General features: G+C 32.1%; 1 protein-coding gene across 1 annotated transcript; it reads right to left on the bottom strand.

Annotated features, from left to right (window-relative positions):
• Nucleotides 1-4,446: 4,446 nt before the first annotated feature.
• On the bottom strand, nucleotides 4,447-5,682 carry LOC127810243 (defensin-like protein). Its single transcript, XM_052349621.1, has 2 exons — nucleotides 5,452-5,682; nucleotides 4,447-5,055 (listed from the first exon to the last, which is right to left on the bottom strand). Exons 1-2 carry the CDS (start codon nucleotides 5,513-5,515, stop codon nucleotides 4,886-4,888), a joined length of 234 nt encoding a protein of 77 aa, XP_052205581.1. The 5' UTR covers nucleotides 5,516-5,682; the 3' UTR covers nucleotides 4,447-4,885.
• Between the last annotated feature and the right edge of the window lie 10,700 nt (nucleotides 5,683-16,382).

Raw genomic sequence — 16,382 nt, forward strand, 5'->3', positions numbered from 1 at the left:
CACACGAGCTACCGCATTACCCAACCTTCAGTTTCTCATCTCAGTACACCCTATACACATCTCGGTACCTACGGATCTACCATTTACCATCAGACTCCTATAGCACATTTTCCACCATGTGGGACCTTCCCGTACCACCCCTAGCAAAATCCAATCATGGACCTCCATCTCACATTTTACCATGACCTCATCTCTCATGACATTGACGCTAGCCTTAATAGGACGTCGACAACACCTAGCGAGACCAAGGAACTCCAGACCTCTTTAGAAAACACCTCAGAGTTAGCCCGGCAAATCATCTGCCAAGTAAGCTAAGTCCAACAAGTCCCTCCGGTGGTTATGACGACACCCTCACAGTGGCTCAGACTGATTGAGTGTCAGGTAGTGTTCCAATCCTGGGCACACTCTGTATCAATCCCTAGTAAGGCTCCCATCATTCATCACTACTTTAGTCAGTCGCCTCCACATGTCCTTCATGTGCTCACGGGAAAACAGGACTTGTCTCTCTGATAGTCCCCAAAAAGATCTCGTGGATCATCTCTTGAGATAGAAATACATATGTTTATTTTTATTAAATATTAAATCAATTTTATATTTCAAAAAATAAAAAATATATATCCAAAATTATGCTAAAAAAGAGATAGAAATCAACGAGAAGATGAAATATTAATGGTCAAGATAGGCTAATAAGAGAAGTTATTGCAATCGCAGAGTGAGGAGCATTGGTAGTGGTTGAGGGATGAAGACAGCAAAAAGAAGAAGAAAATAGGGATGGAAAAGAGAAAGTTGGTGGTGCTCGTCGTCGCAGTGACAAAAATAAAGACTACAAGAATAGAAATCAATTATACTGGGTAGCATAAAGGATAATAAAAAATGATAGGAAGGCGTTGGGGGTATGAATGAAGAAAAAAAAATTATTATTGATAGAATTTAAAGTGAGATTCAAATTAGAAAAATACACTTTTCTTGGAAATGATTTACGATATTTTCTAAAGTCTAATACAATTTTAGAAAATAAAAAATTATTTTTTATTCTTCAATTTTGGAAAAAAAAAACTATTTTACACATAAATTTTTATTTTTTATTTCTGTAGAAATATATTTTATGAAACTATTTTAATTTTTCACAATTAAACAAACTCTAACGTCATAAAAAATTACTATCAATATTAATTAAATTAAGGGTGTGTTTGATAGCATTTAATTGAAAAATAAAATATTTTGCAACTTACATGGAAAAAAAAATTATCTCCCCTAGATGGAAATTTCCATGAAAAATAGTCAAAAATATGTTTTAATGATTATACCATAAAATTCAATTCTATGAAAAATATAGTATGTCAAACACTAAAAATGAAATTCAATTCCTTAGATGTGACAATTTTTATGTATTTTTTATACTATCAAAGACACTCTAAGGGTGCATTTAATAGGGGTGGAATTCATTTTCTATCCAAATTTCAAAAAATTCCATTAAACAGTTTTTTTTTTTTATTTCACAGAATTCGAATTCCATCTTAATTCAAAAAAAAAAATTTCTTAAATCAAATAATTGAAATTCTTAAAGGAGTGTGTGATCTTCACTCTTCAATCAGACAGACGCACCCTGAGTCTTTTTTTTTTTTCTTTTCTGAATGTTTCATAAAGAAAGAAGAGAGTTTCCATTTTCGTGAAGAAAGAAGGAAAAGCATTAAAAAGACAAAGGATAATATGGTACAGTCCAATGAGGGGGCGAGGGCCCTATGCATGTAAGGCTCATGTGTAGAGGCGGGCCCTACGTGCATGGGGCCCGCGCCCCCTTCACTGACGAGCACTTACTATGTTGTCCACTGGCAGACAACATGTGCCTATAATATGGTAATTTTATTTAATTTTTTTTCAAGAACAAGTGATTGTTTTAACTTTAAAAAATTGATGAGTGATATTTTTAATCATTTACATTAGAAGTGATACTGCAATTTACTAAAAAAACAACAACTGAGATAATGCTAACTATTATTTTACAATTTTACATTAATTAATAAAATTATTTTAAAATTAATAATAGTAAACCTTATCTACAGACAAAATGTATTTAAGATTAAACAAAAATAAAACTCCTCACATCATATTAAGCATGTAATGAAATTAATCTGCTGGTTGGATGGAATGAATCAAATATTAAAAATTAAACCCTTAAAATATTATTAAACCCTTAATTAAGTGAATTTGAGAAACTAAATTGGTTTTAAGTTTTTCGTTCATTCATTCGTAGGACTGCTTGGTTGGTTGCTATTCTATAATTATTATATTAATATAATATACAATGTACTATATTAATATTAGTAATACAAGAATATCAATATAAATATTAAAATAAAATAAAAATTTAAGTTGCGTTATCTTTGCTGTTTTCAAATTATTTTTAGTTTTTAATTTTTTAAAATAATGAAAACACGTTCTATTTGTTATTTTAAAAAAAAATTATAAAAAAACTCAAAACAACAAAAAGTTATTTTAAGTGTTTTCATTCAAAATAAACTCTAAATTCAAAACATATTTATTTATTCATATTTTATTATTGTAATGAAAATAAATATTATAAAATTTATTAACTTTAAAATATATATATTTTTTAATAATATATTAACATTCAATATTTCTAATTTATTGAATAATCAAATTTATTGAATAAAATATCATTAAAAAATTATTTTTAAAATTTTAAAGAGAATGTATTTTTTAATTTTCTGTTTTAAAAAATTATTTTATAAAATAACAAAGAGAACGTATTTTTAATTTTTTAAAAATAGACTATCAAAATAAAAAATTAAAAATAAATTCAAAACTTAAAACTAAAAATTAAAAAATAAATAGAACACAATCTTATATTTTTATAAAAAAAATATTATTTATATTCTTTAACTATACTTTAAATTACATAATATAATTAAAATAATAAAAATATTTCTTACCTAAAATGATAAGATGATATAATAAAATATAAAAAATATTTTAATTATTTACACACATCATGTGTATAATTCAAAATGTAGTCATGATGAAGAAAAAGAAATGTCTTTTGGTAAATGTCAATGCCCAAGCCATTCAATTTCCCTCCCGACACTTTTTGTTTTATTCTAAGCCGTTCAATTTCCTTCCCGACACTTTGTTTTATTCTACCGACACTTACACCTTTGTAATTATATAATAATATACATAGATATATATATATAGAGAGAGAGATTCTGGTTTCATCCCACTTTCGGTAATTATATAATATATAAATCTGAGGCCATCCCCAAATCGGGGCATATCCTTTCAAAATTTGAAAAGAAAATTGCTAGAAATTATCTCTTGAGCTCTCAATGTGTCTTCTTTCTCCTTAAATTTTTATTAAGTATCAAATGAAATTTGCTCTCTCTAATGACTCTCTGTTATAGGTTTAAAATTTTTAGAGCATGTTCTTTTTGTTATTTTTGAATTATTTTTTATTTTTAATTTTTTAAATACTCAAAATGTGTCATTTTTATTATTTTAAAAAATAATTAAAAATACAAAATAATCACAAAACACGGAAAAGGAACAACCCTCCCCACCCCAAACCCATTCTCACACTCACAAAACCCCCTCTCTCTCTCTCATTTCTCCTCTCTTTTTCTTCATCCTCCACCACTGTCGCCAACTCCTTCTCACCCATCACCACTGTCATCGACTCTTCCTCTTTTCTCCTTCATCCTCCATTATGACGACCACATGAAACTGGTAATGATAGCTTGATAATACTAAGTAGACGACAGGCTGTGATAAAGCAAGTAGATAATGATGGTTTGATGATCGCTGTCAAGCGACAACCTCAACCACCACCCATCGTCATCGACGGATAACCACAACCACTGCTTGCGGCAGTGACAGATTTACGTATGGTCCACAATTAAAATTAATTTTTTAATAATAAATTAATTCAAAAAAAATTTTCAATCTACCCAAAATTTGTGATATACAATTTTACATCTCAAACAAAAATTTTAACCTTCCTTTATGTAAATTTCTAAATTCCCCTTTGACTCACGACCTCCTTTTCACTACCCACCATAAATTTCTAAATCTATCCCTGACTCACGGCCTCGCTTTAACTGCCCACCGCTCACAGCCTCCCTTCCTAATTTCTACTATGCTTCTTTTTGTGTTTTGAATTCTTTTATGATTTAATTTTCTTTGTTTTGTTTTGTTTTGTTTTATTTTATTTGAATTATGAGATATATAATATGATTTTTTATTAAATTTTTTTTAATAATTTATAATTTATTAATAACTATTTATAATTTATTTTAAATTAAATTTATTAATTAAATATTATAAAATAATTTTTTTCAAAATTCTAAAATAAATACATTTTTTTAATTTTCTGTTTTAAGAAATAATTTTTTAAAATAATAAAAAAAATATTTTCACAAATCTCAAACATTAAAAACACAAAATTCAAAACTCAAAATCACAAAATTAATACACAATGATGACACCACCGTAGTAAGTAGTAACCCTAGTGTTTGTATGATAGAATAGAACAGATTTGTGTTACAGTGTGTGCGTGGAGAGAAAGAGAAAGAGAAAGAGAGAGAGAGAGAGAGAGGTTTTGGAAGCATGCTTACATAATAACATCGAAAGGTGAGGGATTTCACCTTTTGCACCTAAGGAAGAGAGACCCAAACAGCAAGAGTGACAGAGCTAGGGATTAGACACCATCGAAGAAAGCGGGAGTGAAGCCTCCGTACGTGAAGACAGTACATAGAGACTCGTTATTACTACTACTACTGCAGCAGAGACAGCGCTATGGCTAGCTAGCTGAATTATTGAACGAGACGACCACGTACGTACGACAGCCATGGATTCCCATCACTCATCATCAACAGGGTTTGGTGCAGAAGCAGCGGCGGCGGAAGCCCCGGCAGTTGCCGTCGGGGAAGCCCTCCGTCTGGCATACGTTGGCGCAGTTGCTGTTACTCACGCACGTCCCCCTGAACCTGTGGCTCTGCGACTCGCATGTCCTCGCCTCCGCCACCATGTTCCCCGTCTCTGCCACAGTACCAACACTCAAATATAAAAACCCATATCTTTTACCAGATAATTAATCAAATGACAAAAATATCTTCACTCTTGGTTCCAAAACATCCATATATATATATACATGGTTAAAGCAAGATCTGGATGAGAATAAAATAATAAGAAAATATAATTACTCTTAACAAAATGGAAATAACACTTTCATAACTAAAAAGACATAGAATACTCTCAAAACGCAAAATGTTACGTGAAAAAACCCAAGGAGATTCGCAAATTCCTAGGTATATATGCCGTGGCACAATAAAGCTTATGCTTCCATATATGATCTTCAACATGTATATATATATATATATGTATGAAAGAGATGGAAGCTAAAGAAGACGAAGGCGGCAGAGAGAATGAAGTAACCAGTGGCGGCGAGGAGCATCAGCACGAGGAAAACGGCTGAAACCAAACGCACAGAGCGCTCCATCTTCTTCTTCTTCTTCTCTACAGAGAGAGAGCTCGGAAAATGAAAGAGAGAGCCAAAAGAGAGAGAAAGAAACGGTTTAATTAGTAGATACGAATGGAAAGAGAGGGAGGTGGACTTTATAGAGGGGCTCGATGCGGTGGGATATATTTTTTTTTGGATTACACTTTGGTGCCCTCAGTACTCTATCCATAAAATTATAGTGAGAAGGTATATCGAAAGATGTATTCGAATGATTAGGCTGATAAGTTTTGACACCATTAATGTCATTCTCAAGTCCCAAAAAATGCGATGGAATATATTTGCTTCGATGAGTTTTGAGCTGTGAATCGGTGCCACGTTGAAAGATGCGGAACTTATTAGAAACTAGAAAAGAAAAGAGACTCGGCCCACCAAAAAGAAGACGAAAAAATAGAAAGAAGGAAAGAGATTAATCAAATCACGAGGCGACCCAGTTGTGACAACTCATAGGCTGTTTCTGTCTTCTGGCTTGTCCCAATTCTTTATGAAATAATAAAGTTCGATCCAAAAATATGAAGTGGGTCCAAAAATTAACACAGTGCGCCATATCAGATTCACTGTCATTAATTAATCATTAATATATTTTTAATTATATTTTAAAAAATAATATTAAGTGAAAAATATATTAGTTAATGTTATTTATCAATTATCAATATATCTTTCACTTAATATTATTTTTTATAATATAATTAATTAATAAAAATATCAACAAAAATTTAGGAGTGGCATTACTCCTGTCAGTATAGCTTTTATTATTTTTGGACACATCACAAGGGTCCCTTATTCATCCTGCTCGCCTGTCGTTCAGCTTTTCTGCCTTATAATTGTTCTGACCTTTGCAGACCCACTGTCCCTGCCGTCCGTTCGCTTTTTATCTTTCCCACTCTCCTTTTTTTTATGGGAAATTCTACAACTTTTGCTCTCTAAAGCGAACTTTCACAATTACTTCACACAATAACTCTCAATTGCTCTTTACTATCCCGCAGCCACGTTTTCTCTTAAATGATGGCAAAATCACACGTTCATCACAATAACTGACTCCTAGGCTTCGGAGACATCGCATCCAAATCTTAAGATTAGGAATTGGACGCGTTCGAATCCTGAGGTTTGGACGCTTTCATTGGCGTTCTAAAGTCCATGAATGCGTCTAAACTTTGGGATTCAGAAGCGTTCATGGCGTCGGGTTTGGGACGCGTTCAAAACATCCGAAGCTTTTGGATGTGTTTGTTGCTTCTGTTTCCTGTATGTTTCTCTGCATTTCAAAACGAGCCCTTCATGCCTGTGTGTGAGAAGTTCTCCTTATTAGTCATTTCAAGTTGGAATGATTTAATAATTTGTCTTTGTGGTTCTATTTTATCTACAATTGCTAATTATCCCATTATCTTTGTAGAATCTAAATTAGTAGTTAATTAATTACCTTCTGAGCCTGAAATCTGTTGAGGAGTCATTGAGAGAGCAAGTTGGTTCTATTTTAAATCTTTTCTTAGGCTGGATGAGAAAACCTAGCAAGACTTCATACTCCGTTTCCTCACTTTCTATCAGCTAGAAAAAGCACAAAAGAAGAAAGATGGATTTATTATAACTTTTGAAGAGGGTCGCCACCATAGTGGCCATTAGCGACTCGAACGGATGTTCACTGACCGCGACGAACGTGGTTGCCCCTCATGACGGCAAAATCAAATGAACATCAAATGAACGGAAAGAAAAAAATCGATGGCTAATAACAACCCATGAAGAAGATAGGGACGACAATAGCCACCATAGCAATGTTCTTTGATTTTTTTGTTTAAATATATTTTTAGATTGATGTCGAGAGAATTGATTTCTCTCGAACCCCAGAGTTCAAGCGTACCTTAATCAATTGCAGGAGTCCATTTTCAATTGATTTTCACTGATGTTGTAACACTCCACTTATTCAAGACGTGTTAGTTATGTCTTAGGGAATTTAGGAACTTTTTTTTTTTTTCACACTACTTTACCTTGAAATTTTCTTAGACCTATCTAGTGCTTGACAAAATAATTTATACACTAAAGACAAATAAAATCTTATAAAGCGGAAGTTGAAATCGAACCTAATCATAACATTTCATACATAGATAACTGAATATGGCACTTATTACAAAGTTGATACATAAACTTCTAAAGATAATTTAAAACGTACATAATACTTGAAATATCCATACTACAACATAACATGGTACACTTGCTTATTCCTCGATGACTCGTGTCACTGCACATCTTCGACTTCCGTACCATCACTGCAAGTCCCAACTGGAACGTTGAATATTCTAGGAGCAAAACCCGAATTAGATGATGAACCATCTAAGTAAGGTACAAGATGTTTAATATGTGTGTTTGCAATGTCTTACTCATCGTAGATGTCAACTGCACCTTCCATACTACTTACCATTTTTACGCCCACCTCTTTTGAAGCCGGGGTGTACGGGGACACCCTTGGTACAGTAGCAGTGGTAGTTCATACTCCCTACGACCACGATACATGTGATCAATAATATCAATGTGTACATATGCATTTCATAGCATGTCATGTGTGCAGTCTACGTGATGAATATATATCAGGGCATGTTAATATGATGAAGCATTTCCGAAGATCGGGCATAAATATTTATAACCATACTAATTTTGCAACGGTACACTTACCTTCCACAATTTAAGTTGCCTCGAAAAGCGTGTCGTCCTCGAAAGAGAAGCTATTTCTCAATTCTTGTGCCCCAAGGATTCCTAAAACATTAAATTTATTCCAAAATGTTAATTTACTATTTTCTCATAATTTTTACAATTTCTCTTTATTTTCTAAGTCTTATTTCCTCAAAATTTCATAATAAATATCTAAACTTTTATATAACCCAATTTATCTTTACTAATATTCTTTAAATAATATTTCTAGCCTTCTGGAATTTTCTTGAAAATTTTCAAATTAAATTCCTATATTTTTCCTTATTTCCATAATAGAAAAATTACTTAAATAAATAATTAATTTAGCATTTTCCATAAAATTTTCACAAAATAAGAATTAAACGAAATTCTAGATTTTTTGAAAATTTTTGCAATTTTTTTTTCTATTTTCTTATTATTTTTTTCTTTTCTTTTCTTTTCTTTATTTTTTTCCTAGCGGGCGCGTGCAGGTCACGCACCTTCTTCCTACTTGCGGGCGCGTGCAACCATGCGCCAGACCTCCCCCGGGTCGTCTTGTCCGGCGGCCAAATCGCCGCCAACGACCTTGTCGGGCTTCTAAGTTTCAAAAGAAGCTTCTATCTCCCTTATTTTCAACCTCCCGAACCCGATTTTAACCTTGAAATTTAGAAAAAACCAACCTAAATACCTCATTTTGTTGGTTGAAGTCTAGGCTCCGGCGATTCGCGACTTTTCCGGCGAGCTTCAATTCTTCTTCTCCTCTGCCCTGTTGGCCACCAAATGCTCCAGAAAACTTGCCCATGATTCAAGGAGTAAAACCTCGCTCACCAAACTCTCAATCACTGCCACAATCACCCGCTCTTTGAAGTAAAAATTCTTATGCAATGAGGTTGCTCGAATGCAGCTATTTATAGCTGAAATTCGCCGCGAACTATCCCATCAAGGCGCTCACGTGTCTTGGATGACCATTCCTGTAATACCCCAGGAGCCTAGATGAGAACAATATATATCGAGAATAAGTGAAGAAGAAAATAACATTAACTAGATACTTTTTGGGCTGAATGCAGGTAAAGAACTTCAGGGTTAAGCATTATTGACCTGAGAAAATCCAAGAATGGGTGACCCCCTGGGAAGTTCACTTAGACCCATCAGAGTAAATTGTTTCAGTACTTCATATCACTCGAGGCGGGATGTTACAATCCCGTTAGCCATTGTGGCATTAATGCCGCCCCTCACCCCTGGTAGCTTCTTGTAGGCGCAGCCAAAGCATAGCCGCTCGCTTGCTCTTATTTTTTTTTATTTTCTAATTTCTTTTTTAATACATATATACGTACATATGATTTTATCATATATAATATATATATATATACACTCAACATTATATAAAAAAATCCTAATTTAATACATAATATAATTTCTAGTATTTAAGCTATGATTAACTATGCAATAAATTTAACTATGATTAAAACTTTATAAATTTAATTACAATATAAATAAATATACCTTACCCTATTAAATTTACCGATAAACACTAAAATTTTACTAATTCTCTAGGGTCAAAAATTACGATTATTATTTACAGTGCATTAGGGTATTACAGATGTTCTTCTAAATTGTTTTATTCTTCATCTAACTTTTTCCACGTCGTCACCATTTGAGTGTAGTCATCTATGACACAACTCACTTTGGCGTGAAAGAAAAAATAAATAAAGAGAAAGTAAAGGAGAACTTGGGTGAGTTGTGATTGCATATTTAAAAGAATTGAGGGTAAAAATAAATTTTCATTTTATGCTGTTTTAATTATATTGAATTTTATAAAAAAGTACCAAAAAAATTGATTGCAAATAGAATTTTCTCTTTTTTATTTGTAAAATTCTGTTCAAAGGGCACTAGGGTAATGACCGAAATGCCATAGTCCACAGTAACTCACAAATTTGATAAATAATTTTTATATTTTAATAAATTTTATAATATTTTTACTCAAAAAGTAAGAATAGTTGTAACGGCCCGCCTCCCAGAACCCCCGTGCACCAAGAAGATCCGTGAGAGGGTCATTATTAAAATGATATCGAACAATGGCGCACAACACACACATAACCCTTTTTGAAATCATAATTTTTCTTTATTATAACATCTCATCATAATCTTTACAAACCATTCATCACTTGGGCCCACCTGAGCTTACATAACATGCGACAAACTCTGAAAACATAAACATTAACCTTATTAAGACACGATGACACCCAGCATCTAGTTTTGGGAGAGCTCTGCACTGGCTACCATGACTTGACGGTCTGGACCCAAACCCCGATGAACACACCTGCGATCTCAGGATATGCTGACCTGGAATGATGTAAAACAAACATGAGTCGCGAGACTCAGCAAGCTCTAGAAAGAAAGGTTACGGGTTTAGGATAGGACTCTTCCCATGACACCCCATGCAATTCATGTCAATGAAATCACGCCATGTCATGAGCTATACGTACCTTACTTCTACATGCATAACATAAAATAAACTGCACATAAGGAACCAGGGGCCCACATAAGTCAAACATTGGCACCCGGGTCCCACATACAAACCTGTTGTAGCCTAACATAGGCTACCATATCATCATTCTCTTATACCAGTCTTTTCCTGACATGGTCGGCTTTTCCTGACATTCAACTTTTGTCTTTTCCTAATACTTGTTACATACTTTTCCTGATTCCCATCATATTCTCATGTGTTCATCATGTCATACATCACATAATCATATACTTCCGCGATCTTGGTCTTCCCTCGGGCCAACCCCGAGCTAATATCTAAGCCGAGCCGAAGCTCACATGAGTCGGTACTCCCGACACCTGGCACGGTACTCCCGTCCAGAATAACAGTAACATTAGAACCATGCAATGCAACACATAGGAAATGCAAGGGCTTCTGTAGCATAAACGTGATGACAAGGCCCCCATAAACCAAGCATCAGGCCCTGCTACGCCCACACATAAGAATTCACACATGCGACATGCTCTAAATGCATATGCTCATCTAGGGTACCCAAATTGGCTCTTAGACCAACCGGGTCATGCAAATGCTCATACATCCCATCGCACACAAAGCATGTCCCAACGTGAATGCAACCCAGCCCTTTGTAGCACACACATCATGAAATGCACAAACCAAGGCGGGAATCTGGAGTACCAGCTCTTCTGGCCGTCTAGCGCTTATCGTAACAACCGATGACTGGAGCCCATACATCCAGCCATCAACTGCCACGACCCACGGTCAACAGTCAGTAGCTTTGTACCCATACCCTTAGACACACTTACTGACATTATTGACTTTATATCTTCCCAGCTTAACTTTACATAACATTTTTCCATAACTCATAACTCTTCATGTACATAACCACATAACATCATAATACCATTCTTATTACTTTTCATTCACATAAAGTCATCTCAACATACATAATAAACTCTTTAACACATTCTCCTAATTCTAACCATAACCAATTTCTCTAAGAACCTAACCCCAATGGGTTCGGCATCATTCCCAAGGAAAGCGGAGCAATATGAAGCTCCGTGACGGTTGAAATAAAAGACGCCATGACATCCTTACTTAGCTTATCCCATTAACAATAAACTTATTAATAAAATAAAAGTCGTGAAATGGTTACTACGCGGATTATTATTATTTGTGCGTAGAACCGAGTCATGGTGAGGGAGGATTTAGAATATAAGAAATCTCAAAGACTTTTGCGGGAAATAAATAATGCGAGAAGAGGGTTAGGATTTGCCTAAAAACGGCTGATTTCAGCCTCTCTTGTGCTCCCGATGCAAAGAAAACATTTCCTATCAAATAATACAACCGTGACTTAAATTGGTTAATTCTAACGCGTAAACTGTATAATCTAACCATATAAAATCCATGATTTAAACATATAACACTTATATAAATTTTACCCACTTACCAAAATATTCTAAATACCAAATAACCTCGAAGACTCCTTAATTTTATCACTTCACTTCCATTTCGTAGCTACCGTGCGCTTCCCCAATTCTTTTCTCCTTCCTTTCCCTTTGCTGCTCGCGGTCTCCCTCTTCTCCAAGCTCTGTTCGCGAACTCCCTCTTTTCCAAGTTTTCTTTAGCAAATTTGTATCCCTATTTATACTCCTCAGAACACCTTCGCCACTAAGTTTTTCCCCAACCCCAATGGCCATCATTTAAGCTATCAAATCTCATTTAATTCTCTCACAGCCTCTTGACTTTTGAACCAATTTCAGCCGCATTTAAGCCATTTTGATTGACCATTTTCCATAAAAATAAGAAAAACACAAATTGGGAAAAGAATTAAAGGCAGCGCATGTTGCCATCGCGCCACACGTCCCACACACACACTATATTACATGTATACATATATATATATAATGTTATCTCAAGTATTCCATACTTATATATATTATGTAATATAATATATTAACTTAAGATTATATTTTACTTCACATATAATTACGCGCGTTTCCTTCCAAATTACTTTCATTCCTTTATTTAATTATTTTATTATTTTATATTATATGTAAATATATTAATTACTATAATATTTTATTTATCTTAATCACTTAATAATCTAAATCCTAAAATTCTACAAACTTCCGATCACTTCCCCATTTAAGAATACAATAAATTTAACATCCTCATTTAAATTTCTTTAACTCACAAGTATTCCATAAGTCACCAATCACTCTAAAACGTCGAAATTAGTACTTATTATTTACCTCTAAAATTTCGGATGCTACAATAGTATTATGAATTATTAATTTTAAAAATAAGTATTACAAATTTTATATATAACACGTTAGTTTATGAGAGTCTATAAACTCTAAATCTCCCCTTTTGAATTTTTTGTTTTAAGTCTATTTTAGATTTGGACTCACTTTCTAACACATAAATTTAGTTTTACAAAAGATAAAAAAAAAAAAAACAAAAAGGCGAAAAAGCCATATAAATATTCAAACACTGGGCGCAAAAGATTTTTCATGGGGTTGTTTTAGTTTAGGCACGTTGGTTGGATATAAATCTACATGAGCAGTTATAATAAAAAAATTATTTAATTCTTTCTATAAATTATGTTTAATCCCAGAGTATTTGTGTTAATTTTTTTTAATAAAACTTCTATGAAATTTAGAAAAATAATTATTATTAAAATTAAAATATTATACTAAAAATATATATTGTTTGAACATATTATACATAATATATATAATAAAATATTATCTCCGAGGATATAGCCCTAAGGATATAGCTCTGTGGTCAGAACGAGTATGGAAAAAGATTTTTTGCCCTCACATTTGTAGTGTGCCAGTATTTGAACTTTGACTGCTACGGTTCTCTAATTTATATTTTTTGTTAGAATTGTGGGGTCAAATAACGAATACATCCGCAATATAGCATCATCCAAAATATATATATATATAATATATATATATATAAATTATATACTTAATACAATTTTCGAACTTAGTTTCGAGTTTCAACTATGCTAAGGGCTACTTTCTAGCTTTTTGTGTAGTGGTTTTGCCGAAAGCACCATCAATGATAAAAAGGCATGAAGTCTTATCACATGGAGATGAATCTTTTGACCTTTTATTTCTTAGATAATAATCATAATTTAAAAAGAATTAAAAAAACTTTAATCCACATCAAGAGCTTTTAATCAATTTATTTAGTTAGCTTTTGTTAGAATGAGTAACATAAAATTGTATTAAAATATTTTTTAAACTAAACATATAAAATGATCAGGATAAAACTAAGAAGTATTCAAAATTTTTTATCAAACTAATTGTTAAATTTTTTAAAATATACTATAAGACACATACATTATTTTTTTTTTATTTGTAAAGACCAAGATAAATTTATCTAGAGAGAGATAAATTTATTTGAAAAAACTCAAATAAAAAATCACATAATTTCTTTTTTAAAAGTCACCGAATAAATATAATGAAAAATACTTTTATTTTGAATGCTTTACATATCACAATTTTTTTTATTTATATTTTGATTAACAAATACTACTTTAATTGAGTTAATTTTATAAATTTTTTATTTAAGATTTATAATATTTCATCGAATAAATTTTTGTTAGTTGTCGCTCTCTAATATAAACTTATTTTTGTATTCAAATTTAAGACTTATTATAAATTAATAAAAGTGTTCAAGAAATTATTAAACTTATAAATAATATTGTTGATGATGGAATATCCTATTTTAATAAAAATTACAAAAATGTCTTTTATCAGGAGCTTTTGGAGGTGCGGCTAGGAACATTTCAAACTTATGCCAATGTCATTTGGGATCATTAATCTCAAGGAAGCAAGATCTGACTTAGGGACATACAAAAGATATGGCTTGAAAGATTGGATCCAGACCTAAATTTGGACCCAAATTTACATCACTCCTCATGAGGTTAGCCCATGAGTTCAAATTCAAAAGATTGGATCCAGACCTAAATTTGGACCCAAATTTACATCACTTCTCATGAGTTTAGCCCATGAGTTCAAATTCAATCATTCACGAGAAACGATCACAATCATCCATTAAACCCTACATCCTATCATTCCGGTGACGTCCACGTGAGCCTTTACTAGCTCTATAGTATTCTTATATAAAAACATGAATTTCAATGGTTAAGTATTTATTAATTACATCATTATTGTGTTACTTTATCTAAGATTCATGATTGACTTGATCGTCGAAGGACACAACAAGTGGTTGAGTCTCGCCCTCCTCACTAATTAGTTGAGTATTTTGATTTTAATAATAATAAAAATATTTTTTAATACAAAAACAAACAACTCAAGCTTAAGATTGGGTCCTAAAAATCCAAAAAAGCCTAGATGGTGACATTCACGCATATAAGAATTAACAAATGTTTGGAAGAGTCTATCTATCTATCTATCTATCTATATATATATATATATATATATTAAAGTTGAATCTAATATCTTCTTTGGTGAGTATTTTATTTTTCTAATTTTGTAGTAATTTTTAAATTATTTATTTTATTAATTAACTATATGTATATTCTTTATAATAATACTATTAAATCTAATAATTTTTTAATTCCACTTGAACTCTAAACATCCAAGTAATATTTCATATTCATAAATATTTATTATTATTAAAGTAAGTTGCACCTATATAATCAATAAAATAGATTAGATTTAAGTTTTATCATTTATTTAAAAAATCATTGTACTTATCATACATTTAATTGTCTATTACTTTAATGCAATGAATTTAATAACAAAATAGAGATAATATATCTTGAACTTTATACATTCAAATAACACTTCATATTCATATTTATTGCAACTAAAGTCAGATACATTTGAAGATTAGTTGAGTGTTGTCAATTATAATTTCATACACAAATTATAGATATCATTGGTTGCTTGGTGGGAGTCAGTAACATTGACAACATTAGCATAGTAAGAAACATTGCAAAAAAAAAAAAAACTCCACATGCTTGCAAATGAGTAAGGATTTTCATTTTCCAAACCTTTCAAAAATTAAGTTTTAAAATATTACAAACAAGTTGGTATACTATATTTATTTTCCTATAAAAATATTTGCCAATAACTAATTGGAAAATTCTATTCACAATCACGTTTTTGCTCTTCGCAGCCATTAAAAATTTATTATTATTCTTTACTTTTCGTAGCCAATTTAATAACTCTTTACAGTCAATATTTTTCAAAAATACCCTCTTCCACACAGCCATACGCATTCACACACTTTTTCTCTCGTCAGCAGTGATACGCAGCTGCCCAAACACAAAAAAAAATTACAATGGGAGAATACAAAAAAATATATGAAAATAAATAATCAACACACATACACATATATATACATGCTGACACACAAACACACATATATATATACGCACACATACATATATATAAAGACACACATATATATACACACATGTAGACACACAAACATATATATATATACACACGCACACACAGACACACACACATATACATTAACAGTCCACATACACAAAAATAAATATATGTATGTATATATACACACATACATATAGAGAGAGAGAAAGGAAGGAAGCAGCGACTATATATAGAGAGAGAGAGCGGAAGGAAGAAAGCTGCGGCCATACATGTATTTATTTTTGTGTACACACATACATATATA

Source organism: Diospyros lotus, chromosome 9, assembly GCF_014633365.1.
Source record: "Diospyros lotus cultivar Yz01 chromosome 9, ASM1463336v1, whole genome shotgun sequence".
NCBI lineage: Eukaryota > Viridiplantae > Streptophyta > Magnoliopsida > Ericales > Ebenaceae > Diospyros > Diospyros lotus.

Coding starts and splice junctions, on each gene's coding strand:
- LOC127810243 (XM_052349621.1), bottom strand. CDS start 5,515: ATGGAGCGCTCTGTGCGTTTGGTTTCAGCCGTTTTCCTCGTGCTGATG. Junction 5,056..5,451: donor GATGCTCCTCGCCGCCACTG/GTTACTTCATTC, acceptor GTACTGTGGCAG/AGACGGGGAACATGGTGGCG.